This window comes from Papio anubis, chromosome 6 (genome assembly GCF_008728515.1).
Source record: "Papio anubis isolate 15944 chromosome 6, Panubis1.0, whole genome shotgun sequence".
Lineage (NCBI taxonomy): Eukaryota > Metazoa > Chordata > Mammalia > Primates > Cercopithecidae > Papio > Papio anubis.
This window is the reverse complement of record NC_044981.1, coordinates 35,333,052-35,359,995: the sequence shown is the minus strand read 5'-3', so window position 1 is coordinate 35,359,995 and position 26,944 is coordinate 35,333,052. Positions and strand designations below refer to the sequence as shown.

At 51.6% G+C, this 26,944-nt stretch overlaps 1 protein-coding gene across 4 annotated transcripts; it reads right to left on the bottom strand.

Annotated features, from left to right (window-relative positions):
- Window positions 1–2,416: 2,416 nt before the first annotated feature.
- Window positions 2,417–26,551, bottom strand: FGD2 (FYVE, RhoGEF and PH domain containing 2). 4 transcript variants are annotated; one of them, XM_009205038.3, is made up of 16 exons: window positions 26,273–26,545; window positions 23,115–23,346; window positions 21,114–21,191; window positions 20,303–20,451; window positions 17,085–17,241; window positions 16,749–16,887; window positions 16,146–16,204; window positions 15,815–15,961; window positions 15,010–15,102; window positions 10,783–10,862; window positions 10,665–10,695; window positions 9,840–9,932; window positions 9,076–9,207; window positions 5,045–5,191; window positions 3,404–3,550; window positions 2,417–3,032 (listed from the first exon to the last, which is right to left on the bottom strand). In XM_009205038.3, exons 1-16 carry the CDS (start codon window positions 26,338–26,340, stop codon window positions 2,817–2,819), a joined length of 1,968 nt encoding a protein of 655 aa, XP_009203302.2. In that variant the 5' UTR covers window positions 26,341–26,545; the 3' UTR covers window positions 2,417–2,816. The 4 variants fall into 4 exon arrangements, with proteins under 4 accessions (XP_009203302.2, XP_021792893.1, XP_021792891.1 ...); XM_021937201.2 differs by lacking the exon at window positions 26,273–26,545 and adding an exon at window positions 25,681–25,688; XM_021937199.2 differs by lacking the exons at window positions 2,417–3,032; window positions 3,404–3,550 and adding an exon at window positions 3,578–4,892 and having other exon boundaries at window positions 26,273–26,549.
- Window positions 26,552–26,944: the final 393 nt, after the last annotated feature.

Here is a 26,944-nt window from a genome sequence, read left to right as displayed (position 1 = left end):
ACGGTGAAACCCTGTCTGTACTAAAAATACAAAAAAATTAGCCGGGCGTGGTGGGCGCCTGAAGTCCCAGCTACTTGGGAGGCTGAGGCAGGAGAATGGCGTGAACCGAGGAGGCGGAGCTTGCAGTGAGCCGAGATGGCGCCACCGCACTCCAGCCTGGGCGACAGAGCGAGACTCCTTCTCAAAAAAATAAAAAGAAAGAAAGAAAAAAAAGAAAAAAAAATGCTGATGCAGGCTGTGCGCAGTGGCTCATGCCTGTAATCCCAGCACTTTGGGAGGCCGAGGCGGGTGGATCACCTGAGGTCAGGAATTTGAGACCAGCCTGGCCAACATGGTGAAATCCCGTCTCTACTAAAAATACAAAAATTAGCCAGCCATGGTAGTGCACGCCTGTAATCCCAGTTACTTGAACCTAGGAGGCAGAGGTTGCAGTGAGCCGAGATGGAGCCAGCCTGGGCGACAGAGCGAGAGACTCTCAAAAAATAAAAATGAAAATAAAAAAGAAAATAAATAAAATGCTGACGCTGTCCGGGAGCGGTGGCTCATGTCTATAATCCCAATATTTAGGAGGCCATGGCAGGAGGATGCTTGAGCCCAGGAGCTTGAGGTCAGTCTGGGCAACATAGTGAGACCCCATCTCTACAAAAATTTCAAAAATTAGCTGGGCGTGGTGGCGTGTGCCTGTGGTTCCAGACATTCAGGAGGCTGAGGAAGGAGGATGGCTTAAATCCAGGAGGTCAAGGTTCTGGTGGGCTCTGATCACACCACTGCACTCCAGCCTGGGTGACAGAGCAAAACCCTGTCTCAAATAAACAAACACCCTACAAGAGGGAAGTGGCCTCAGGTTGGAGGCAGGCAAGCTGTTGAGCCTGTGATGGGACAAAAACCTGTGACTCATCCATGCTTCCTCCTTTCAGGGCAGAGCCCAGAAATGGCTGGACCTGCTGAGAGCAGCTGAGGGTGTTCTGGCCACTGCTGGGGCCACTCCATGTGACCTGCTGACCACTGCCACCCCCTGGTGGTCTCTTATGAAAAAGCATCCTCACCCACCAGCGAGGTGGGGATGAGGGAACCGGGATGCTCCTCCCATCCCCCTTCCTCCCACCATTCACCTTTCCTTCTTGTCTTCCCAGCTTTCTTCACTCTCTTTCCCTCTCCTTTCCTTCTCACTCTCCTCCCCTCTCTGCTTGTCTTATTGTTCTGCTACATAATGGGAAGAGCTTTGACCTTAGTTCACTGGGTTAAAACCTGGCTCTCGCATCTATGAGTTACATGACCAATTGAACCAATTACTAAACGTCTCTGAGTCGGTGTTCTCATCTGGAAATGGGGATAACTATGGATGGTAAAATGACATAATCCACATAAAACACCTTGCACAGAGCCTGGCCCAATAGATGTTTATTATTTTTATTATTATTACTACTATCATGACTGGCACTTGATAGGGGCTCAACCATCGGTTGTGGTAGTTTGCTTTATTCTTCATCCCAGGTAACCCAGGCTGTATATTAGACTCCAGTGTGTACTCTTAAAAAGTACACATGCATCTGCACACGTATGTTTATTGAGGCACTATTCACAATAGCAAAGACTTGGAATCAACCCAAATGTCCATCAGTGACAGACTGGATTAAGAAAATGTGGCACATATACACCATGGAATACTATGCAGCAGTAAAAAAGGATGAGTTTGTGTCCTTTGTAGGGACATGGATGCAGCTGGAAACCATCATTCTCAGCAAACTATCGCAAGAACAGAAAACCAAACACCGCATGTTCTCACTCATAGGTGGGAAGTGAACAATGAGATCACTTGGACTTGGGAAGGGGAACATCACACACCGGGGCCTATCATGGGGAGCGGGGAGTGGGGAGGGATTGCATTGGGAGTTATACCTGATGTAAATGACGAGTTGATGGGTGCTGGCGAGTTGATGGATGCAGCACACCAACATGGCACAAGTAGACATATGTAACAAAACTGCACGTTATGCACATGTACCCTAGAACTTAAAGCATAATAATAACAAAAAAAAAAAAGTACGCATGTATCAGGTACAGTGGCTCACACCTGTAATCCCAACACTGTGGGAAGTGGAGGTGGGAGCATCACTTGAGGCCAGGAGTTTGAGACCAGCCTGGGTAACATGGTGAAATCCCATCTCTACAAAAAATAAAAAAATTAGCTAGGCACAGTGGCACACACCTATAGTCCCAGCTACGTGGGAGGCTGAGGTGGGAGGATCGCCTGAGCCTGGGAGATGGAGACTGTAGTGAGCCATGTTTGTGCACTCCAGCCTAGGCAACAGAGTAAGACTCTATCTCAAAAAAAAAAAAAAAAAAAAAAGAAGACCCCGTGCCTCCCCCATCGCAGACCAATTAACTGGTTGGTGGTGCTTCAGTACAGGCATTGTTTTCTACATTTTAAAATTAATTTACTATGTGTTTTTCACCGGTACTCTTTAAAAGCTCCCCGGGAGACACAAATGAGTAGCCCTGGTTGAAAACCACACTATGGTACCACCAGTCCGGGGTTACCTGGGGCTTTCCCAGTTTCAGCACTGGAAGTCCCATGGCCCAGGAGCCCCCTCCCCGCAAGGCAAACTGAGACAGTTGGTTGTCCCCTTTCTAGAAAGGAATGGACCCATATTTTCTGCATCCCAGATCGGGACACATGGCCTGAGCGCAGATGGCTGAATCAATTCTGTGAAAGCACCCCTTGGGGCAGTGGGTCCTGAGGCCACAGGGTCAGTCTGTGGCAGGAGCTGGGTTCAGGGTGGGGAGAGGTGGGCAGGAGAGTGGTTGGCAGTGGCTCAGTCGGACAGGTCCCCGTCATTGGGCCAGCTGGGACTCCATCCACTGGCCGCCTGCTCCATGGCCTTCATCCAGCGGCCCTTCAGCTCCTCTGTCTCGGCCTTGAAAGTGTAGAGTTGGCCTGACTGCTGTAACTGGAAGACCCGAGGGTCCCCCTGGGGCCCAACGGTCACCTGGTAGCCCAGCAGCGGGATGGAGGTGTGAGCCCTCATGTCCTGGGGGGAGGAGAGAGCAGTGGGCCACTATCCCTTCTCAGTCCTACTGCCCCAGATAGCCATTGTGAAGGTAACAGCCACTCATGCACAGCTCACACCTCAAACCCCCATGGGTTGGGGGTGGGCTGGTGAAGGCCATTGAGGAAGAGGAGAGAAGAAATGGCTGCCTCTGAGGTCAAAGCAGTGGTGACCTAGAGTCAGGGCCCAATTCTGAAACTTACTAACCTTGAGACTCCAGGATACCACATCCTCATTGGGCCTCAGTTTCCCTATCTGACATATGGAGCTAGCAATATTCACCCCGACCCCCACCATACACATGCTGTGGGAAGGCCAGGGCCTGGTGGGGGACGGGTAGGTGGTGGCCTTACCTGAGGGGCAGCGTAGACATAGAGCACAAGGGGGTCATCCCGAGGGATCACACACCAGCCCCGGGGGCCACTCTTGCCCCACTTGTCCCCGATGAGCTGCAGGAAGCTGCACATCAGGCTCTGGTCAGGCGTGGCTGAGGACCCTTTCTAAAACCAGAAGGAGGGACTGTCAGGGAACAGAGCAGCCGCAAGTGCCAGATGTTGGTCTGGGGGCTTGACAATTACTATCTCCAATCCTTACAGCAGTACTGAATGGAGAGGTCCTTGGTCCTTGAGACTCAGAGAGGTCCCATCAAGTGCCTGTGGTCACACAGCTAGCTGGCCAGTGGCAGAGCTGTGGTCAAACGCCAGCCTGCCTGAACCTGTCGTGTGTGTGCCCACAAGGGGCAGGTGCCGGGAGGGTGCCTGGAGCTGCTCCAGGAAACAGAATTGGGCCCCGAGAAGGGGCTGAGCATTTCCAGCAGCAGGCTGTGTTGCCTAGCAGTCAGGGGGGTCCTGGGCCTGGAAGAATGGGGAGGATTGGAAAGGGGGCAGATGCTCATGGAAAGAGGCCAACTTTTTTTTTTTTTGAGATGGAGTTCCGCTCTTGTTTCTCAGGCTGGAGTGCAATGGTGCAATCTTGACTTATTGCAACCTCCACCTCCCGGGTTCAAGAGATTCTCCTGCCTCAGCCTCCTGAGTAGCTGGGATTACATGCATGCACCACCATGCCCGGATGATTTTTTTTTTTTTTTTTGTATTTTTAGTAGAGACGGGGCTTCACCATGTTGGCCAGGCTGGTCTGGAACTCCTGATCTCAGGTGATCCGTCCACCTCGGCCTCCCAAAGTGCTGGGATTACAGGTATGAGCCATCCCACCTGGCCAAAAGAGGCCAACTTGAACTTGGGAGTGAATCTCAGCTGGCACAGGCTGGACCTTCTCCCACCTCCCAGGGACAGTAGGATATCAACCTGGCCTTCATGAGGGAGGGGCAGTGGATGGTGGTACCGATGCTGGGCTGGGTGACATTGTATTTGTGGTGCTTAGCTGAGCACAGTTGTACCCCCACAAGGGAGCCCCTGTGGGGGCAAGTGTGGCTCAGTGAGGCCCCCAGGGCAACAGAAAGAACATCTGTGGCTGAGATCAGAGAGCTGGCTCCTAACTTGCTGTGTGATCTTGGGCAAGTCACTTCTCTAGCCCTGGGTCTCCATGGGATAAGACTGACTGGCTCCTGGAGTCCCTTCCAGTTAGAATGGAGTCTCCAATCTGTCTGACCTGGAACCTCTGTGTTCCCATCTGTAAAATGGAATCAGTGACCAGCTCTTGTCACCCTGGGACTGTTGGGGCAGGACGTGGGGATGTGAACAGGAGCTGTCCAGAGGGGGCGTACTATTGGATGAGGACATAGAGGAAGCGCAGAAGAATGTGGATGACAGCCTGCAGCCAAAGGGTACCTCCATTTGGTGACAGGCTCCGCGCTGCCTGGGCTGTGGACACAGAGACCGGGGTCTGTGGGCAGAGAGAGGAGGAGGGAGTGGAGGGAGGGTGTGACCACGGCTGGCTTATTCCTCAGCACTGGACAGTGTCAGCCCAGGGTGGTTGCTGGGCACACATTCCCTGAAAAGAGGACGGATGGTGAGCATGGAGACAGTGGCCCTCACCTCCAGGATGCCCCGCCTCTTGTCCTCCTTGGCCTCAGGGAGCACGTTTCCAGTGAGGAATGTGTAGCAGTGGAGGCAGACTCGGTTTGGCCTATTGTCGTTATATTTCAGCTCGGCCCGGTAGTCGGAGCACCTCGCACACACCACCTGAGGAGGACACACACACGGGGGCGTGGGGCTGAGACCAGGCACCGGAGGGCTGGGCTCCTGCCTTGGCGGGCAGGTGGGGGCATGAGAGCAACCAGGGACTGGGGGAGGAAAAGAAAGCTTCGAGAGAGGAATGGAGGCAGAGCGGGAATGGTGCCCGATGCTGGTGAGGCCCAACTGCCTGGAGGCTGCAGTGCATGGGGGAGCTCAGACTCGGGGCTCTTAGGCTGAGAGTTCAAGACCCGGCCCCCATCGCAAGGGCCATAACTTCTCTCTCCTCCAGGTTCCCTCCGAGTGAGGGTAGCCGTGAACCCAAGGGCTTGCCCCAGACAGACCTCTGCATCTGATTCACTTTTCCAAGTGCTGTCCTCTCTGCCATCTCACCTGACTCTCCCAAAGACCCCACCAGGCAAGCAGGGCCCAGCTTTTGTCCTCTCCTGACCCTGAGAGCCACACTGTTAACTGGCAGACAGGCCCTCCACAAACAGGGTGTGTCTTTCAAGACCCACAGTTTAGCTTTAAGACTCAGGTAGACTTTGTGTTCTGCGCCATCATGGAGTCAAGTGTATGTTCATCTAAAAATGATAGGCTGGTTGTTTTTACATGGGTACTCTGTGGAGCGGGGCTCACCCTCAGTTCACCACGAAGACATCCCCCCAAGGCTGACATGGATCATGCTGGGAGACCAGGTAAAAGGGGCCTGGGAATACTCAGAGAGGAACTCTGGGTGCCTCAAGGCATGACTGCAAGGAAGACTTGGCACCACGGGGAGCCCAGATGTGGGCTTGGAGATGGAGCGCAGGAGAAAGGGGCAGAGCGGGGAGTGTTGTTCGTCAGGCAGCCCCAGCCCTCAGGGAGCTCCTCTGTGTGCCTAGCACAGAGCGCGGCCTGGCAGGGATGTGGAGAAGAAGGCCTGGCCCTGCCCCACCCTCACAAGGATTCCCGTCTGGCAGGCAGGGGAGACAGAAACTGGCACCCGAACCACCGAAAGGATGACTCACTGGCTCAGGAGGCACGAAGGTCTGCACAGGCACGAGAAACCCACGGTCAGGGCACAGCCCCACACGGGGCTTTGGTTACCTTAGGAGCATTTTATTTTTTTATTGAGAGATTTCAATGTTTAAATATAATTAGTAAATTTTTTTCCTCTAACAACTTTTAATTTTGAAAAATTTCAAACCGACAAATTGAACAAATAATACAATGATACCACCCACTGAATTCACTAATTATTAACATTTGTGCCACATTTGCTCTCTGTCTCTCTCTATGTGTGTGTATTTTATTTTTTTCTGATCCGTTTGAGGATAAATTACAGTCATCCTGACACCTCACCCTTATATATGTAGCTGGTGTCTCCTAAGAACAAGCCATTCTTCTACCTATCCACAGTGTCATGGTCACACTCAGGAAATTTCACATTGATACAGTATTATTATTTTTATTTTTTTGAGATGGAGTTTTGCTCTTGTTGCCCAGGCTGGAGTACAGTGGCGCGATCTGGGTTCACTGCAACCTCCACCTCCTGGGTTCAAGCGATTCTCCTGCCTCAACCTCCCGAGTTGCTGGGATTACAAGTGTACACCACCACACCCGGCTAATTTTTGTATTTTTAGTAGAGATGGGGCTGTTGACCAGGCTGTTCTCGAACTCCTGGCCTCAGGTGATCCGCTCACCTTGGTCTCCCAAAGTGCTGGGATTACCGGTGTGAGCCACTGCACCCAGCTGATATAATATTATTATCTAGATATGTTACAAAATCAAATATCTCCCAATGGTCCCAAGAGCGACCTTGATGGCTTTATTTTACCCCAGAAAGAATCCAAGCAAGGATCATACATTTAGTTTAGTTGTGAGAATATTTTCTATCTTAAGCTGGAAGGCAGCTACATGGGTGTTGTTATTCTTTGTGCCTCTTTGTAGTTCACTATTTTAAGTAATTTTTAAAGAACTACTTTCAGTCACACGTGTGAATCAGTTCAACTCTTATTTACAGATGTGAATCACCAGGAACAGTAGCCAATCCCCACATCCTTTCTATTTGGCTTCGGGATGTAACTCATCACTGACATCTGAATGCAGGTGTGTTCCCAGTCCTAGAAATGGACTGTGTCCTGATTGCAGTTTAACACGTTTTGGGGACACCTCCCTGACTGGCCCCAACCTGTCCAGCTAGACTCCTCCTGTCCTCTAGAGGTCATCAAAGACTGAGGTTGCAAAGGGCTTCTCTGTTTGCAGAGTAAACAGAGGGGGTTATGATGTCAACAGAGTACAGCTCAAGTACAGCAGATGCTTAAAAAGCAAAGCAAGATCTGCCTCTGATAACGGGACCTGGGTTGATAAGAGGAGGAACTGGAGGGACACAGTTCCTTCCTCAAGAAGCTGGTAGCTCACCCGCACTGGATGCCCTACCTGAGCTATGGAGGAGGAGGAAAGAGAAAGAGAAGGAGAGGGAAGGGAGAGAATGTTTTTTGGTTGAATCCTCACTGCCACACTGGAGGTGGGTTTCATGATCCCCATGGTGGAGGTAAGGAAACTGAGGCCTGAACCAGTAGGCAGAGTTGGCAACAGAATCCATCAGGTGCCAGGGTGCTGAGGGCTTGCAGAGAAGAGAGGACAGTTAGCCAAAGCAGGTAGAGAAGAGAGGATGACAGGGGTGGGTGGGTGCACAGTGGGCATAGGCCTGGTGTGGTGGTGGGGCAAGGCCTGAGGGGGTACAGGGCTGGATGCCCCTCCACTGGAACTGGAGACCATTTCCTAGCTCTGGGTCTCAGGGTCATGGAAAATGATGATAAGAAGGCAGATAAATTCATAGGATCAGCTTCAGAGGTGCCTTGAACAAGTAATTAAATCCTCAATGGGTCTCATTTTCCCATTTATAAAACGGGAGCATAGCAGCCCCCTGAGGTGTGCTGTGAGGGCCAGATGAGCTAGTGCCCAACGCCACTGGGCTGCACTGGTTGAAGCCAGCAGATTTGGCCAGGATGGGGACAGCAGGGCCTGAGCTGGGAGGGTAGAGGCCCAGGTAGGGCAGGTAGAGGCCTAAATGGGATAGGTGGAGGCCTGGGTGACACAGGTAAAAGCCTAAGTGGGACAGGTGGAGGCCTGGGTGACACAGGTGGAGGCCTAGGTGGGACAGGTGGAGGCCTAGGTGGGGCAGGTGGAGGCCTGGGTGACACAGGTAGAGGTCTAGGTGGGACAGGTAGAGGCCTAGGTAGGGCAGGTGGAGGCCTAGGTGGGGCAGGTGGAGGCTGAGGTGGGGCAGGTGGAGGCCTAGGTGGGACAGGTGGAGGCCTAGGTGGGGAAGGTGGAGGCCTAGGTGGGACAGGTGGAGGCCTAGGTGGGGCAGGTGGAGGCCTGGGTGACATAGGTAGAGGTCTAGGTGGGACACGTAGAGGCCTAGGTAGGGAAGGTAGAGGCCTAGGTGGGGCAGGTGGAGGCTGAGGTGGGGCAGGTGGAGGCCTAGGTGGGGCAGGTGGAGGCTCAGGTGGGAAAGGTGGAGGCCTGGGTGGGACAGGTGGAGGCCAAGGTGGGGCAGGTGGAGGCCTGGGTGACACAGGTGGAGTCCTGGGTGGTGCAGGTGGAGGCTGAGGTGGGACAGGTGGAGGCCTAGGTGGGACAGGTGGAGGCCAAGGTGGGGCAGGTGGAGGCCTACGTGGGACAGGTAGAGGCCGAGGTGACACAGGTGGAGTCCTAGGTGGGACAGGTGAGGCCTAAGTGGATCAAGGGGAGGCCTAGGTAGGAAAGGTGGAAGCCTGGGTGGGGCAGGTGGAGGCTGAGGTGGGACAGGTTGAGGCCTAAGTGGATCAACGGGAGGCCTAGGTAGGAAAGGTGGAGGCCTGGGTGGGGCAGGTGGAGGCAGGAGTGCTGGCAGGAGTACTCACGTAGCCGCAGGCCCGGCAGTGGTGGCGACGGCGCGTCAGAGCGTTGAAGGGCTCCTGGCAGCGCATGCACATGGTCACCATCTTGTCCCGGACCCACTGTGGTGCTCGGAGGCCCAGCTCCTCAGACTGCAGCTGTGGGTTAAGGGGAGTTGGGCAGGAATGGGCCCTTGGTGACCCTCTTCTGCCCATCCTCCGAGGACCCGAGGCCCTGTGTCCACCTGCTGTGGCAGGGATTCTGTGTGTTGGGCTTCCCTGGGGCTTTCACAGGAGGCTGACTGACCTGATCAAGGCCTTATGATAGATTAGTTACCATTATTCCCATTGTATAAGTGAGGAAACTGAGACCCAGAGAGGTCAAATGACTCAGCAGTCACCCAGCAAGCCAGAGTTGAGCTCAAATCTGAACTCAAACCACAGATATCCTCCCCAGCCCCTACCCCACTCACCTTCCATCTTCCCTGAGACTTTACATTTGTCAGATACTTTCAAACCCAAAACCCTGCTGCCCCCTGCGGCTGGAGCTGCAGGGACATGAAACCCTTCCCCATGACAGCTGTACAGAGAGGCTCCCAAAGGAAGCGTTGCTAACGGGGAATGCTCAGGCACTGAGTTGGGATGTGCTGTGAGGGCTTCCCCTGGTCCCTTCAGTCTCTCCTGGCAGGTGACACTCTCTGTCCCTCTAAGCTGGTACAAGTAGAACAGAGAGGGAACAAGCTCTGTTTGGGTTGGTGGCTCCAGCAACGGATGGAAAAGCTTTCATTTACCTCCTGCTCCTGGGTGTCTCCCTCAGGCCCCTGGGCCGCAGCCTTGAAGGTTTCATTCCGCTTCTCAATTTGGTCAACAGCTGCTTGGAAGGCCTGGGGTGCAGGGAGAGGGAGGGTTGGGGCTTGAGGTGTGGGAGGGAGGGGTTGCTCTTCGGTCCATCCATCCACACATGCAACAGACAGGGCTGAAAGCCCACTGGGTGCCAGATGCTGGATTCTACACACACACAGGCCACCTTATCAGAGGAGAAACTACCAACCCCAGGTTACAAATGTACAAACTGAGGCTCAGAGAGGGTAAGTGACTGGCCCTGGACTGCCCAGCTGGGCAATGAGAAGCAGCAAGATAGGAACCCAGATCTGTCTCCAAACTACCACAGAGCAGCTCCTTAGGAAGAGCAGGGAGCAGCTGGGCACACACAGGTGTGGGAGCGTGCACACACACACACGCATGCACACACAAACACAGACACACAAACATATACACACACAAAGACACATACACACATGCACGTACACACACATACACACACACATACACACAAACACATGCACACACATGCATGCACAGAAACACACATACATAAACACACACATACATGCATGCACACACACAAACACACACAGACATGCCCACACGGATGCACAAACATGCATACACACATGCACACACACACATGCATACACACACCACTCCCTGCCCCTCAGCCCGAATAGGCTAGGGAGAATCCCAGGAGCTTCATCAAGATAACCCATTACTGCGAAAGAAAAAAAAAAAAAAGAGAAAGGAAAAAGACTCCCGGAAGGCCTGGAGCGTTCCCATACCTGCATCCAGGAAATCTTTTCCTCCTGGGACCTGCTCGGAAAGTGAACACAGGTGTTGAGGAGATCAGCCCCTCCCAGTTTTCCCACCTGGCCCTGGGCTGCCACCCAGCTGCTTTACCGGGCTTGCAGCTCCAGAGTGCGCTGCTTCCCAGACACCAGGAAGGAGTGGGGGAACTCAGCGTCCATCAGCTCCCGCACCTGCCAAGAGGAGGGAGGCAACCGGCTCAGACTCGCCATCCCCCGGGTCCCAGGCGCAGCACTGGAGAGGGGAGGGAGGTGGATTGTGCCCAAGGGACAATTCAAATTCGAGAGACAGGGATGCAGAGCTTGTTCGCCACTTCCCTAATCCTGTTGAGCCAAGCAAATGCTCCTACAACTGGGCCTCCCTCCAAGCAAATGGACCTATGGCTCCTGGAATTTTAGCAGCAGCTAAGTTGACCCAGTGTGAGGTGGAAATGACAATTTCTGACAATAGATTCAACAAAAAAGGGGCAAAAGAAGGATTCCACCCCAGGTTTTCATCCCCCAAAGGTAAGATGGAAGAACATCTATTTCCATCCTACCCCCAGAGTCCTGTAAGCGCACTTCCTCCAGACAGCATGGAGAGAGATTTGCAAAGAGAACCGAAGACACAGGCCGAGAGCACAAGAGCCTCTGTGCGGGGGAACTTCGTTGCCATTAAATTCCTCGAACACTTGAACTCCTCTGCTGCCTCCCATGCGGTGGCCAGGTCTTTGCACACTTCCAGGGCAGCTCACCATAACCCAGACAGCACTGAGTACAAGCACATCCTTCCCCAGCTTAGTCCTAGTCTGCAGCCTCACTTCCCAGTCTTTGCCTTAGAGGGGGCTGATGTGATTTGGATTCGATGCCCTTGGCACTGGGGAGGTGGTCATGTGGAAAGAGGTATTTGGGAAAGAGCCAAATACCTTTTTGTGTGCAAGGGATGAGGGGCTAGATCTGGGCAAAATGGGACAAACCTGTGGCTCAAAGGCCAGTTAGGAAGCAACATCATAGACGGTCCCAGCCTGCCCAGGTGCACTGGAGAGACAAAAGAGGTTTCTAATTGGGTCAGGGAGAGGGGAAAGGGAAAAGAAGGGAGAAATCCCAGGTTTGCAGTCCAGAAATAGGAAGAAATATCATGCTTTTGACAGAAAAAAGGGAACTGGGAGCTCCTGACCTGAGGGTCTAGGCTGCCCCAGGGATGTTCATACAGAGGCTTCCAGCTCCCCAGCAGGTTTCGAGAGGAGTTTCCCAAGCTCTGCTGAGCCCAGCCTCAACCACTCTCCCCAGCGCTGGGTCAATTCAATCCCCTGCTAGTCCATACTGTACCTTTGTAATAATTAGAAAAGGACAGCCTTCCTCAAAACACTTTACTGACATCTGTTGGCAAACTGGCATACCTAGATATTGTTGGAACAAGACATTTGACTGCCATCTGCCGGACAATTCTCACTATAAATATACCATCTATGATATTGTATCAAAATCTGCTAATCTGCAGTTGGCTGCAGAAGACAACCTCTTAGATGAGGTATCCTTGTGCAGTGTACAACCTGCACAACTGTACATGGAGCCCCTGGATATGTGTGCCCACACCCCTTCCTTCTTCCCAGGCTGGTCCTGTGTGGGATGGCAAAACTACTAAGACCAAGTCAGACCTTGGGGAGAATCAGCTGCTGTGAACTAGGCCTCCCTGACACCTAGGAAGGAGGAGGCCAGGGAGTCACAGGCCAATAGGAACCATCATGATGGTCAAAGGCGAGATTTGCCTCCAAATCTCAGACTCAGAAAATAGTTCCTGCACAGAAGTAGGGTGAGTGGACAGCTCTGCACTTGCCAAGCCCATGCCATCCAGGAGAGGGTGCTCTGCGGCTGCTGGAGTATCAGACATGCTAGCCAAGACTAGCAGACTCCAGAAACCCAGCACACACAGGGCCGGTGAGCTCTCAACACACACCCAAAGCATCTGATGCTCTCAGGCTCGGCTCTCTCTGTTTTCTCTCTATGACTCTGTTTTGGTTTCTATATTTCTTAGCCTTCCTATCTGTCGATCTCTATTTTTCTATGCCTGGGCCTCTGACAGTCCTTTGGCAGGGCCACCTGTCTCTATTTCTCTGTCTGTAGCTCTCCATAAACCTGCCTTTCTCAGCCTCATTCACCAAGGACTCCAGACGTACAAGCCTGCACACGCCCTGGTCTATGGGACATTCTGGTCCCTTTAGGATGGAAAGCTAGATGCCAGGGCCAGGGCTGCACTGGTAAAAGACTTCAGTCAGCTCAGGTGTGGGGGTGAGCTGTGAACCCATGTTCCCTCATCAGCCTTCATCATTCCCAGGCTGCACGCCACCCCCAGGCCCTGGATTGCTCCAAATGCCAAGCAACCCCAGTCAGGAGCAGGAAACGGGCTCTTTTGCTGGGGTCTCTGGAGGCCCCAGGGGCTCTAGAGGGTAGAGCATTCTGGTTCAACTCCTGCCTGCAGCTCCCTTCTGGGGCTGAAGCAGGTAGGGGTGATGGTGGATGAGAGAGTGCCAAAATGGGCCAGACCAGACCTCTGCTTCTTCCAGCCCCAGCCCTCAGGACACACCAGGACTCAGGAGCCAGCAGAGACGGGTGGTTAGGAAGCTTCTCTGACCATGTCCTCCATGATGCCAGAAATCCCATCAGAGGCTTTAACCCTCTGGATTGAAGCCTTAATAGGCGACAGCAGAGCGTGGTGATTAGATGCAGAAGCGCCAGCCTTTGTTACACCTGCATCTAAATCCTGGCTTGGTCACTCAAACTAGCATTTGCGATATGACCTTGAAGCAAGTGACTTAAGTTAGAAAGGTTTTCTAGGGCCTTGGTTTTCTCATGTTTAAAAATGGGATTAACTACAGATACACTCACACACAGGCAGGCTGTACCAGGCTATTCACTGCAGCCTCATTTGCAGCTGCTGACAACTGAAAACAATCTAAGTGTCTCTCAGCAGAAGACTGAAGAAATTCCGGTGCATCCGCACAGTGGGACGCAATGCAGCTGGGCAGAAGGATGAGGAAGCTCTCAAGTACAGGGACACCTCAGTCTCCAGCATTTGCAGTTAGTTAAAACAAGCAAAGTGCAGAAAAATGTGTAGAGTATACCACTGCTTCTGGTATAAATGAGGAAACAAGCCTATTATATATTATTTGTTTGCTAGGCGAAGGCCACCTCTGGAGGGCCTCACAAGAAGCAAGGGTTGCCTTCAGGAAGGGGACCTAGGGGATAGAGTGGGAGGAGACTTTCATTGTATATATTTTTTATATTATTTGACTTTAGAATGTGTATAATCTGTATTTTTTAAGTAGTAAAATTAAAATATTTTTAAAAGATAAAAAACAGGCTGGGTGTGGTGACTCACACCTGTAATCCCAGCACTTTGGGAGGCTAAGGCAGGTGGATCACTTGAGGTCAGGAATTTGAGACCAGCCTGGGCAATGTGGTGAAACCCCATCTCTCCTACCAAAAATACCAAAATTGGCCGGGCATGGTGGCTCGCACCTGTAGTCCCAGCTACTTGGGAGGCTGAGGCAGGAGAATCGCTTGAACCCAGGAGGCGGAGGTTGCAGTGAGCCCAGATTGTGCCATTGCACTCCAGCCTGGGCAACAGAGTGAGACTCCATCTAAAAAAAAAAAAAAAAAAAAATTCCAAAAGATTCTAACAGCCCCTGCATCATGAGGCTGCTAGGAGGATCTGGTGGTCCCCCATGGGGACACCCAGTCAATGGGCTCCATGACGAACTACTGGCCCTGTTCATTTGCCATTATCTCTGGATGAAGTAGATGGGGACACACATAAGCCAGCCGCTGAGCTGACACTGGAGACCTTTCCTACTGAAAACGTGGTCTGTGCTCCTACAGTATCAGCGTACACTGCCCAGAACAAGTCTCATTTCACTTAATTCCCACAATCCTGCAGGTGGGGTCAGTTGTCTGTCCATCTTAACTGGGAGCTGGTTAGAAATGCAGGATCTCAGGCCCCCCACCACCTAGACCTCCTGACTCAGAACCTGCATTTTCACAAGATGCCCAGAGCATTCTCACATACATGAAAGTATTCGAAGCAGTGGTATAAACAGTAGGGAAAGCAGAGAAAGGCCCAGCTGGCTCATGCAGTGCCCCAAAGGGAGGGCCAGGCCTGTGGGAAGCTGGGAAGGACGGGGCAGGAGGGCTAGGAGCCCAGAGGGGAGAGCTCTAGCCCCACACTCTTCCATCTCCACATTTGTCCAGGCCCTGCAGGGGTTTGGTTCTCTGATTGAGAACCTGGTTGGCCCCTCCTATTACTCCCTGTACTCAGTCCCACCTTTGAGGTGGAACCTCTTACCTTCATCCCGGCCACGTCGATGCGGGTCCTCACCTGGAACTGGGCACCCACCTGGATCACCCTGGGCACGCAGTAGAGCAGCATGTTGTTGAACTGCAGGAGGCACAGGTGTGAGTGGCCCGTGGCAGGGGCAGGGAGGACGGCTAGGTGGGGCCTCTCCGAGGGTGGGCTGAGCACCACTGGACCCCCTCCCCTCTGACCACACTCTGGCCAGCTCGCGGGACGTCACAGGTGATGATGCGGGTGATGAGGAAGGGGCTATCAAGCTCCCATTCTCCTAGGATGGTTACTGAAGGGTCACCCTACAAGGGACCATAGCAGGCCTTCAGAAACCTACAAGGCCTTTCTCAACAGGGGCTCAGGATGGTAGGGGTTTACAAGAGGTTTTAGCTCCATCCCCCAGACCTCCAGGCAGGACCACCTTTCCAGATCTCAGGAGATCCCCCCAGCTTCTTCCATGCAAACCCAGGGCAGTTCTTCCTAGTAGCTAACCTTACTCCCTCCTGCTGTGCACTCTCTAGAGCACAGAATAATACCACAGGCTTTGGAGCCAGACCAGGTTCAAACTCTGACTCTGTTGCTTCCTAGGACATGTCTGGGAAACCTGTAGGTTGGAAATCTCTGAGGCTTGGAGGCAGCAGGTGACCTGTCCAAAGTCATCTGGGTGCCAAAGCAAAAAAGGACAGAGAAGCGGTCTCTTCCCTGTCCCCCTGCAGTGCCAGGTAGAGGCCAGGCAGCATGACTCAGGCCAGAGTGGCTCCACCTCCCTCCCTGGTGTGGAGAGGAGCTCCCAGCACCCTCCTACCAAGAAAAGGTAGCGCTCCATGGGGTCGTTGCGGCGGAAGGAGATCTTGAAGACCGGACCCTCACGGAGCAGGGTGTTAGAAGGGTCTACTATGTCGTCCTCGAGGCCCAGGCGCTGGTACACCTCCCACAGGTCCTGCAGCCGCTCCTGGGGGGTTGGGGTGCATTCTCAGTCAAGTCTGGGCAGGGCTCTGCTTCTGGAAGGCTTGCCTTGTGGGGACGGGGATTGGGGTATGAGAGCAAGGGCAGCAGTGGGATAGGTGTCATGGGTGGGACCAGGCTGAGACTTGCAGGGAGGGGGACAGGGCTCCAGGGGAGGGCGGGCTGCTCACCATCTCAGTGATGGCTGCATTGGAGTGCTGGGCAGCTGAGAAGATCATGTCCAGGGCTTCTGAAAGGGGCAGGGCCAGAGTTTAGTCCCTGAAAATCGGGGCTGGTGGCTGGGGCAGGAGGTCCTTGAAGTTCCACAAAGGGCCCTCAGGACCTGCCATGACAGCCCCCAGGAGCAGCCCTGCCTGTGCAGCCCAGCCATGGGGTGTCTGAATGGTGGCAGCCCCCCAGAGCTGAGAGACTGGAAGCCACTGAACGTTAGTCATTAGGTATTGGGCTTTGGTGACTCTCACTGCTCCCCAAAACAAGCCAGACCTACAGGGTATAATGGAAGGAATATGGGCTTTGGCATCATATAGGCATGGGTTCAAATTCCAGTTCTGCTACTTTCTGGCTGTGTGACCTTGAGCAAATCACTAAACCTCTCTGGGTCTTAGTGTCCTCATCTGTGAAAAATGGCTAATGCTATGGATAATGTGTATGAAGTGCCAGCACTTGATGTTGATGACTGATGGTTGTCGTAACTATTTTAGCAGGAGCTCAATAAGTATATGGGAATGACTTAGGCCTCCCCAGCCCTCTGGGACCCCTGGGGGTGTCCTCACTCTGAGCATCGGCCCGGTCTGGGGCCTGGGCTGGCAGCTTCTGGACGTACTCCTTGAGCAGCAGCTCGTAGCGTGGAATTCTCTGCACTGGTTCCAGCATGTGGTGCTGCAGGGTCAGGCTGCCCGAAGCCTCACTGCTCTTGGGGAGGGATGTGGGGAACAACAGGGAGAGGGTGAGAGAAGGGAGGTGGGTCAGGCTGCCCCTGAGGGCCAGACAAGTGGGCAGGGGCCTGTGGAAGCACCTGAGCCTGGGAGAGGCCCTAAATCACTCAAGGCAACCTGAGCCGCTGCACGCTGGGAGTGGCAATGCTGACTCCAGCCCTCCTGCAGCCTCACCTGGATGCGAGTGAGAACCTCCTGGAAGAGTGGAGACTTCTCGGTCCAGGTGGCCAGCAGCTCAGCCGCTCGCTCAAAGTTCTTGACATACTCACTGTACATCTTCAGGAAGGGGGCCAGCTTCTGTATCACATCGCCGATGCGGGGGTTGGCTGTCCTGCAGGAGGGGCACAGGGATTGCCCTCAGGCTAGAGACCTCCTCTCGACTCTAGGTAGGGCCAGGCGAGGCCAGGTTCCCTGAATCCCCCAAAGCAAGCTTTTCATGGCAATTCTGGGTGTGGGCGGGGCACAGGGGTGTCATCCTCACAAGCATGTGCCCCTCTACTCCTTAGACTATAAGCCTCCTGAGGCCAAAGGCTGTTCTGGTCCCAGGTTGGCCTCATCCACAAGGCCCAGCACAGTGTTGGGCCCACAGCAGGTGTTCAGTAATTGCTCAATGCTTCATTATGTAACAATAACAAGGGCCACCTGCCAAGCACTACCCAGAACATGCTGCATGTCTCATTCCATGTAATTCTCAAAACCCTGCAGGTGGGGACGGCCACTAGCCCATCTTAGAGGTGAGGAAGTGGAGGCTCAGAGGCGCAAGAATTTCTCCAGGATTGGCCGGCCACAGTGGCTTACACCTGTACTCCCAGCACTCTGGGAGACCTGAGGCAGGCAGATAGCTTGAGCCCAGGAGTTGAAGACCAGCCTGGGCAGCGTGGTGAAATCTCATTCCTTGCCCCCGATGCTAAAAATATATATATATATATAAAAATATTAAAAATAATATATATATAAAATATATAAAAAACATAAAATTCCATAAACATAAAATGTTTTTATAAAACATTTATTTTATAAAAATAAATATAAAAAATATAAAAATATATTGAAATATATAAAATATAAATATATAAATATATATCAAAATATCAAAATATATAAATATATAATACATAAAAAGAGAATGGAGTATTGTGAGTGTAATAGATGTGTAAGGGTTTGTTGTATGAAGAGTATGCATGTAGAATTATGTGTATGACAATATGCGTGCATTTAGATGCATATGAAATTATTAATAGTGGCTTAGCATTGTGTGAGGACATGCGCTGTATGGATGTATGTAATATTGTGTGAACAACAGCAATATTTAACCATATAAATTATGTATATATTTACATATACATGAATACAAGAAATAATAAATGTATATGGAATATGTATGTTTATCTTTTTGCTCTCTCATGCATAATATAAATAATGCGTAATAAAAAGATATATAATATATTATATATTGAAATTTATAGTATATATTTATACATATAAATATATAAATTTATCAATTATGTATAACTTTTACTTATGGTATGTTATATTATATGAAATAGTATATAATATATGTTTATACATGCTGGATGTATGTATAAATATATATTTTTATATTAAATATATTATACATATAAATGTATATTTATATTAAATATGTTGTACATATAGATATATAAAATATATATGTGTATATAACATGTTATATAATGTCATATATTCATATATAAATAAACATATTATATATATAGTAATATATTATATAATGTATATATTTATATACTTATATATAAATATATAGATAGCATTATATATTTATATATACGTGTTTATATATTTATATATTTTTAATGTATTTATATAATGTATATTATATATAATATATATTTTATATATATAATATTTATATATCATGTATTATATATATATTATATGTCGCTTTTACCCACACACACACAGAGAACTTTTCCAGGATCATCCCATGGCAGGACTTGCTAGAGCAGAGGCAACAAAGAACCGCCCAGCCTGGAATCAGGCTTCCTGAGCCTGATTCCTGAGATGCACAAATCATGCTAGCTGTGTTCCTGGGCAAGTCACTTAACCTCTTTGTACCCTAATTTTCTCATTGAAAAAAATTGGAATGATGGCAGGCGATCTTATAGGGTTTTTCTTTTCTTTTCTCTTTTTGTGTCTTTTTCTTTTCTTTTTTTTTTTTAAAGACAGGTCTCATTCTGTCTCACAGGCTGGAGTGTAGTGACGCGATTTTGGCTCACTGCAACCTCTGCCTCCTGGGTTCAAGTGATTCTCCTGCCTCAGCCTCCCCAGCAGCTAGGATTACAGGCACATGCCAAAGTGCCCAGCTAATTTTTTTGTATTTTTAGTAGAGACAGGGTTTCACCATGTTGACCAGACTAGTCTCGAACTCCTGACCTCAAGTGATCCACTCACCTCGGCCACCCAAAGTGCTGGGATTACAGGCGTGAGCCTCCACGCCCAGCCTTTCCTTTTTTTTTTTTTTTTTTTTTTTTTTTTTTTTAAGTCAGGGTCTCTCTTTGTCACCCAGACTGGAGTGCAGTGGGACGATCATGGCTCACTGCAGCCTCGACTTTCTGGGCTCTAGCAATCCTCCAACCTCAGCCTCCTGAGCAGCTGGGACTACAGGTGTCTGCTACCACGCCTGGTTAAGTTTTGTATTTTTGATAGAGATGGGGTTTTACCATGTTGCCCAGACTGGTCTCAAACTCTTGAGCCCAAGTGATCCACCCTCCTTGGCCTCCCAAAGTGTTGGGATTACAGGAGTGAGCCACTAAACCTGGCTATTATTTTCTTAAAAAAAAAAAAAAAAAAGAGTTTATTATAAATGTTTTAAGCAATCAATATATCACTAGGTTTAACAATTACTAACATTCTTCTTTGCCAAAGATCTTAAAGGACATCCTAGACTCCGTGGCAAACTATATAAGGCAAGTAACTTCACTGCTAAATGCTTTAGTAGCCATCTCTGAAAACAGGAGGGTTTCTTGCACAACCATAATGCCATCATCACACAGCAGGCTGATACGAAGACTGAGTGAATTAATAGGTGGAAAGCCCAAGGCCAGGCCTGTAGGAAGCCCTCAGTTAGCACTGGCTATTTTCACTGTTCCCAAAGTCACTTGGTCACTTGACTTGGCCAGGTCCTGATCCACCCCTTTCCCCAGGAAGCAGTCTGCACACATACAGCCTCTCAGGGCGCGTTCACTCAAGCCCCTCACTGTGCAGACAGACCAAGCCTCGCGGAGGAGACTGTCATGGCCACACAACAAGGGCCTGGCCCTAGGAGCTGAACCCAGTGCCCTGGGGGCTCTCCCCACGTCCACCTGGCCAGGGCTTGGTCTGAGACCTCAGGGGCTCCCAGAGGACCTCACCAGTCATCCAGGCGCCGCTGCAGCTCTGGGAGGAAGAACTGAGAATGGAACTGATAGATGGAGGAGATGTTGGAGAAGATGACCCTGACCACGTCCTCGGGGAAGGCCTTGCTCCTGCGGGCCGCCCTCAGCAGCTCCTGGAAAAACACCTGTAGCCGCCACCACTGGTCACTCACTGCAGTGACAGGGAGCCACCCACACACCGGCCCGGGGGAACTAGGGTCCCACCCAGCCTACTGCATGCTTCCACCTTCCTGATCTCCCGGCATCCTCACAGCAACCCCAGGAAGAGAAGGCAGGGGAGGCTGTGTTCTGGCCACTTTACAGAGGGGCAAGGCAAAGCCTAGAGATGCAGGGACTTGGCCAAAGACTGGAAGCTGATGAATGCCATAAACAGGCCCAACCTGGGTCTATGGAGGTCTTGGACTTCATCAGAATAGAGCTCCCTGCGACGATGAATAACCCTCTAGCCTTAGGGGTCCTTAAAAACTATGAAAGGTAGGGTCGTTGTGAGGTTGTGGGCATTGAGATGACAGATGAGGATACTGTGCAGGCCTGCAAGGGCCAGATGGTGTGTTCTCTGCTATACAGGGGCCAGCCTGGGCACCACGGGCAGAATAGGGAGTGCTGTTAACAAGACCTCCTGATTCTACCCCAACCCCAGTTGTTGAGGTTAAAGGGCTAAGGCTTCCTGGAAGCCTTAGCCAGGGGTCCTGACTCAGCTCTGGTGAGTGGGGTGGGAAGGCTGAGAAGGGGTCGGGTGAGGAGACCCAGGGCTGGGGCTCTGGAGGGGGGTGTCCTGGCCACTGGCCTGGTCTAGCAGGTGGAGGCGTGCCACGTAGGCCTGCTCTGTCTCCAGCAGCTCCTGGACGATCTTCTTCTCCGGCTCCTGCGGATGATTGGAGGGGAGAAAAGAAGAAAAAGGGGAAAGACAGCTTTGGTCTCCTCTGATGGGGACCTCAGTTCAGTCTCCAAAGTTGCTGCAGTGAAGCACACCTCCCGGGATTCATGCCCTCCCGCAGTGCATCTGGGCCGGCCCTGGGATGGCTTTCACAGAGAATGCAGCTGAGTAAGGCTGTGCCAGTTCTCAGCCTTAGCCTTAAGAGGCCCGGAAGCTTCCACCTGTGCTGTCTTAGGAGCTGTGAACACTACATCAAGGGGTCTGGCACCTCTGATAGGGAGACCTCATGGACAGGCCACGTGGAGAGGAGAGGCCTGGAGAATACACGGAGAAAGAGCCCAGCCCTGCCAGCATCCCAGCTGAGCCCAGTCTTCTGGCTGTCCCTGCCCAGATGCCAGACTTGTGAGCTGAGCTGTCTTGGGCATTCCAGCCTCAGCCGCCCTCTGACTGCAGCTACTTGAGAGACCCTGTTAGGAACTAAACTGTGTCCCCCAACCAAATCCCTGTGTTGAAGCCCTAACCCCCAGTGTAAGTGTATTTGGAGATGAGGCCTTGAATGAGGTAATTGAGGTTAAATGGGATGATAAGAGTAGGGAACTAAACTGGTAGGATTAATGTCAGAAGAGGAAGGCACACCAGGGATGACAAAGAAATGGCCATGTAAAGACACACTGAAAAAGCGGCAGTCTTCAAGCCAAGAACACAGACCTGCCCAGAAATCAAACCTGCTAGCACCTTGAACTTGGCCTTCCAGCCTCTAGAACTGTGAGAAAATAAATGTCTGGTGTTGAAGGCTGGGGTATTTTGTTACGGCAGCCCAAGCAGAATCACACAGACCCCCAAGTAAGGCCAGTAGAAAAACCTCCCGGCAGCATCCCAGGCAACTCACAAAATGTGAGAAATAATAAACAGTGACACTCAGCCCCTACATTTTTTCTGGTTTTTTTTTTTTTTTTTTTGAGACAGAATCTTGCTCTGTCACCCAGGCTGGAGTGTAGTGGCATGATCTCAGCTCACTGCAACCTCCACCTCCTGGATTCAAGTGATTCTCCTGTCTCAGCCTCCTGAGTAGCTGGGATTACAGGCGCCCGCCACCATGCCCGACTAATTTTTGTATTTTTAGTAGAGACAGGGTTTCCCTGTATTGGCCAGGCTGGTCTTGAACTACTGACCTCAGGTGATCCACCCACCTCGGCCTTCCAAAGTGCTGGCATTACAGGCATGAGCTACTGTGCCCGGCCAGCTGCTACATTTTTGAGAGGTTTGTTCAGCAGTGATTGAAAACCAGGACACATCACTACAACCACCATCCCCATTTTACAAATGAGGAAACGGGCACAAAGAGACTCAAGTGACTTGACCCAGGACACACAGTTAGTAAGCAGAAGTGCTGGGATGTGACTCCAGGGAATTTGGGTGCACAGTATTTGCATGTCAACCCTTGAACTCTACAGATGAGAAAACTGCAAGCCACAGAAGAAATCAGACCGGGCTTTAGTCTAAGGGCAGGACAATTCACACTCAGACCTCTATTTCTAGGTTGAGATTGTTGTCTCCTCCAGTGGGTAAACTGAGGTCCCACCTGAGAAGAGTATCAGGTTCACAAGCTGGAGACTGTTCCAAGCTGTGTGGCCTTGAATAAGTTCCTTAAAACTGTCTGTGTTTCAACTTCCTTGTCCAAAAACCTCCTACACGAGGGACTCGCGAAGTGATCCAGCACAGTGCGTAGCAGGCAGTCAGTGAATCAAAGACCATTAAGCATGGGGAAATCTAGCTCCCAGCTGACCTCTGGTCACACAAGATCCCCACCTGGGGAACAGCTGGCTCTGGCTAGGGAAGAATGTGTGGAGGAGAGGTCAGGGAGAGCTCCCCACCACAGCACCCCACACCTCTACCTCAGCCCTCAGGCACCTGCATCCCCGATCCTGAGAGGGTCACAGGCTGGCAAGATTTCCTCCAGGCTCCACTGGACAGCTTGTTCTTCAGGGAGTTCAGGTACCTCCCGCTGACTGTCCTGGGCTCAGACCCCATGGCCTCCCCAACATTCAGCTTCTCCCATGGTCCTGGGGACCTGGGAGGCCTGCACTCAGGGTGGTGATGCGCGTCCTCTAGCCTGTGGCCTCTGGGTGCTGCTTCTGGAGTCCTGAGGAGAAGAGACAGACCTGAGGGTTTCCTCCCTGGAGAACAGGGAAAACACCAGCAAGTCCCTGGTGTGGATGTGGTTGCCTGGTGCAAATCTCCAGTGCAGGGGACCCTGGGTGCCTGGCTTTCTTTGGGAACATGCTAAGTAAGACTTTCACTTCTCTCCCAACACATTCTTGGGAGGAACTCAGTGTTCAAAATGAGTCAGGGTGGACTGTATTTTATTTTCTGGGGAACTACATACTTCCTGTTTAAAATGAAACCACAGTGTCCAGGAATCCTTTCTGTATATAGGGGTTTTTAAGCGGTACCCCCTGGATCATCCTCACCTTTGGACCTCACCTCTGTTTTCAGTTTCCACATCGGTAACCTATACATCAAGGGAAGGTGGGAGCCACAGAACAATCTAAAGTGAGAGCAGGCCTGCAAAAGCTGGGGCTTTTCAATGGGATCAACACTCTCCACATGTACAGAAGCAGGAAGACCCAGCCCAGCAGCAGATTCTCTGTTCTCCCAGAGATGGGCCTTCATAGGGCACCTTTATTGCCCTGTGTACTGGGTTCTGCAAGCCAGTCAAATTCTTTAGGTAACAGAGCCCACCCTTGCTGAATATACCCAGTGTTGCCCTCAGTGTGGAAAGGCTCATGATGACAGCACAGGGCAGGCATCCTTATGAGAAAGACAGGCCAGGAAATGGAAGGCCAAACAAATGCAAAATCTCCAAAACTCCACAAGAAAGGTTTTCATTACCCATGTTTTGCAGTCAAGGAAACTGAGGTCTCGACAGGATAAGTAACATGCGGCTTGGAAGTGGCAGAGGTGGGATTCAAATCAGGCAACTGCTTCCTGAGCCTTCACCCTAACCTGCCCCTCCCCATTTGAGTATAGGAGAAACAGGTCCACAGAGTCAAAGTGACTTGCCCCAAGTGACACATTTGGGTTTGTGGCAGTGAGAGCATTGGGACCTAGTGCTGTGTGGCTACTCCAAGGCTCTCCCACCGCTCCCTGGCACCCCAGTGCCTGGTTCCTCAGCCTATGGGTCTGCAGCTCATGGGCGTTGCTGGTTCTCAGGCTTTCTGTTCTGCATGTGGTTTCAGGTTCTGCATTTCTGTTCTAGTGCCCCTGGCCAGCTTCTGTTTCCTCTTAGACCCCTCAGTTTCAGATCAGCTGAGGTGCTGGAGACCTCATAAAGAAGCCCAGGCCAAGGTAGTTGGCATGGGTCCCCTCACTCAGTAAGGAGTGGCTCTCACCCTCTGGGACCTAACTCCCGTCTAAGGGCTGCCTGCTCCTGCAGGGGTGTCACCTGGGCAGAGCAGAGCATGCTGAGGGGCTCCACCCAAGTGTGCCTAGTCCACATCAAGCATGTTGAGTGAGGTGGTGCCATCCACTCACACCCAAGGGGGTGATGGGCCAGGAAGGCGGCTCCCAAGAGCTGTCCTTGGTGCTGAACAGGACGAGCTTGGCAAAGACCCCGGGAAAAGCAGGGGAGAATCACCCACCTCAGGAAGTTGAAGACTTCTAGGTCTACATCTATGCCATCTCCACCCTGAAGCCTACAGGAAACGTTGCCTGCCATGAGTGCCCTCAGTACAGCATCCGGGTCATTCCTAGGACATCTATTGTCTTGCATCTATTGACCTTGCATCATGGTTATTGGATGAGTTCAGCATCCAAATACAGAAACGCTTCTTCATCCTCTACAGTTCCTGTAGGATGCTGTCCTGTGCCACCCATGTCCCTCCTTCAGGAGTGAGGGCTCCCCACACCATCCCCACCAGCTGCTGGTAGTACTGGGGGCTGACGGGTAATTTATTGGCTGAGTCCCTCTCTGGGAATCACTCTCTGGAAGACAGAGCTGCCTCACCCAGAGTCTCTTGTCCAGTTCACATGGAGATACAAATACGCAGCCCTCTGCCTCAGTTGGAACAACCAAGAGGCATCCCAGCTCCAGAGCCCCCTGGGACAGGCTGAGGCCTCTGTGGCAGGTGCACTGCAGTTCAGAATCTCCCCCTGCCCAGCCCTGCTTCCCTCACACCCACAGCTGTTGTTCCCAAAGCTCTCCCTGATAAACCACCTGTGGCAAACCTCCGTCTGAGTCTATATCCAGAAAACCCTACCTGGGATAGCCCCTAACACAGTCCTGAGCTTAAGAAATGCCTGCAGAATGGATTGATGCCACATATAACACACAACACACACACACACATGCACACACACAAACACACATGCTCCCAGGGCTACCAATGACTCCACGCATTTGGCCCAGCCTTTTCCCTCCAGACAGACAGCCCAGCATTGCCCCAGATACTTAACTTAAGGCACTTGGCATCCTCACCTCTCTGTGTCTCCATTTTCTCATCTACAAGATGGGAACAGACATAGAATCTACCCCTGTTAGGCTCAATGATTAAATTAAATAAGTAGGGACATGAGCCTAGAGTAGGGAGTACCCTATCAGTAGGCTGCCCATACATTCTGGTTTGCCTCATATGGTCCCAGCTTTACCTGTAATGCCTCCCCTGCAACCACCACATTTTATTGGCATTTACTTTCAGTTTCAATTGTGTGCTGAGTGACAAATTATATGGCTATCCTAATCATAGGGAGTGAATGCTTGGTGAATAACTACTTTTTCTGCGAGGTGCTGGCAGGCATTGGGTGAGGTCCTGTGCCCACACACGGGCTTTGATCTGCCCGTGCTTGCTCGGAACCACGCCTGTCTGGACTCTCCCAACACATACTGGCACTCTCACACCTGCCTGGCTCCTGGTGTCCCACCGACACTCTCCCATGCTCCAAGGAATCTGTGACCGAGGAACGTCAGCAGGAGGAGGGTCCGGGGCAGGGCCCAGGGAGAGAGCTGCCAGAAAGGTTGGAGGGTGGCTGCCAGCCCACCATGGTGACCCTCCCAGCCCAGCCGCCCATACCTGCTATTCTCAAACACAGTGACCAGGTTGGACACAGACGCCAGCTTCTCCTCACTTGCCTCCTTCATCCTGCCGGTTTCCGGGGTGGATCTCAGCTACCCTTGAAGCAGAGAGAGGGGCCTCCAGCTAGCACATGCAGCCACCTTGGCCTGGGACAGATAGGCTAAATCACCCGTGAATCTGTTCTCATCTTTCTTGAGGCTCAGCAGGCCTGCTCTTGGCTTCAGAGTGAAGAAAGAGGAAGTGGTCCCAGAGCCACAGCCCTGCAGGGGAAAGGCCAGCGCTCCTGCAGTGGGAGGAGCCTACTCGGGCCCCACCTCTCCCTCATGGGGGCTGACCTTTCACGCCTGTAGACCCCAGTTCCAGAAGCCACCTAAGAGGTGGCAACAGGGCCCAGAAGTAGTTTCTGGAGCCCAGTCTGGGCTGGTGCGGTGGTTCGCACCTGTAATTCCAGGGCTTTGGAAGGCCGAAGCAGGAGAATTGCTTGAGCCTAGGAGTTCAAGACCAACCTGGGCAACATAGTGAGACACCGTCTCTAAAAAAAAAAAAAAAGTCCACCTGGAGCCAGACCCTTGGCTGGTTTCTTGGCCTAGTGGTTCCAGCCAACCACACTTTCTCCCTCGGGGGTCCAGTGGCTTTTACTTGATCTCTTTCTCAACACCTTTTCTGCAT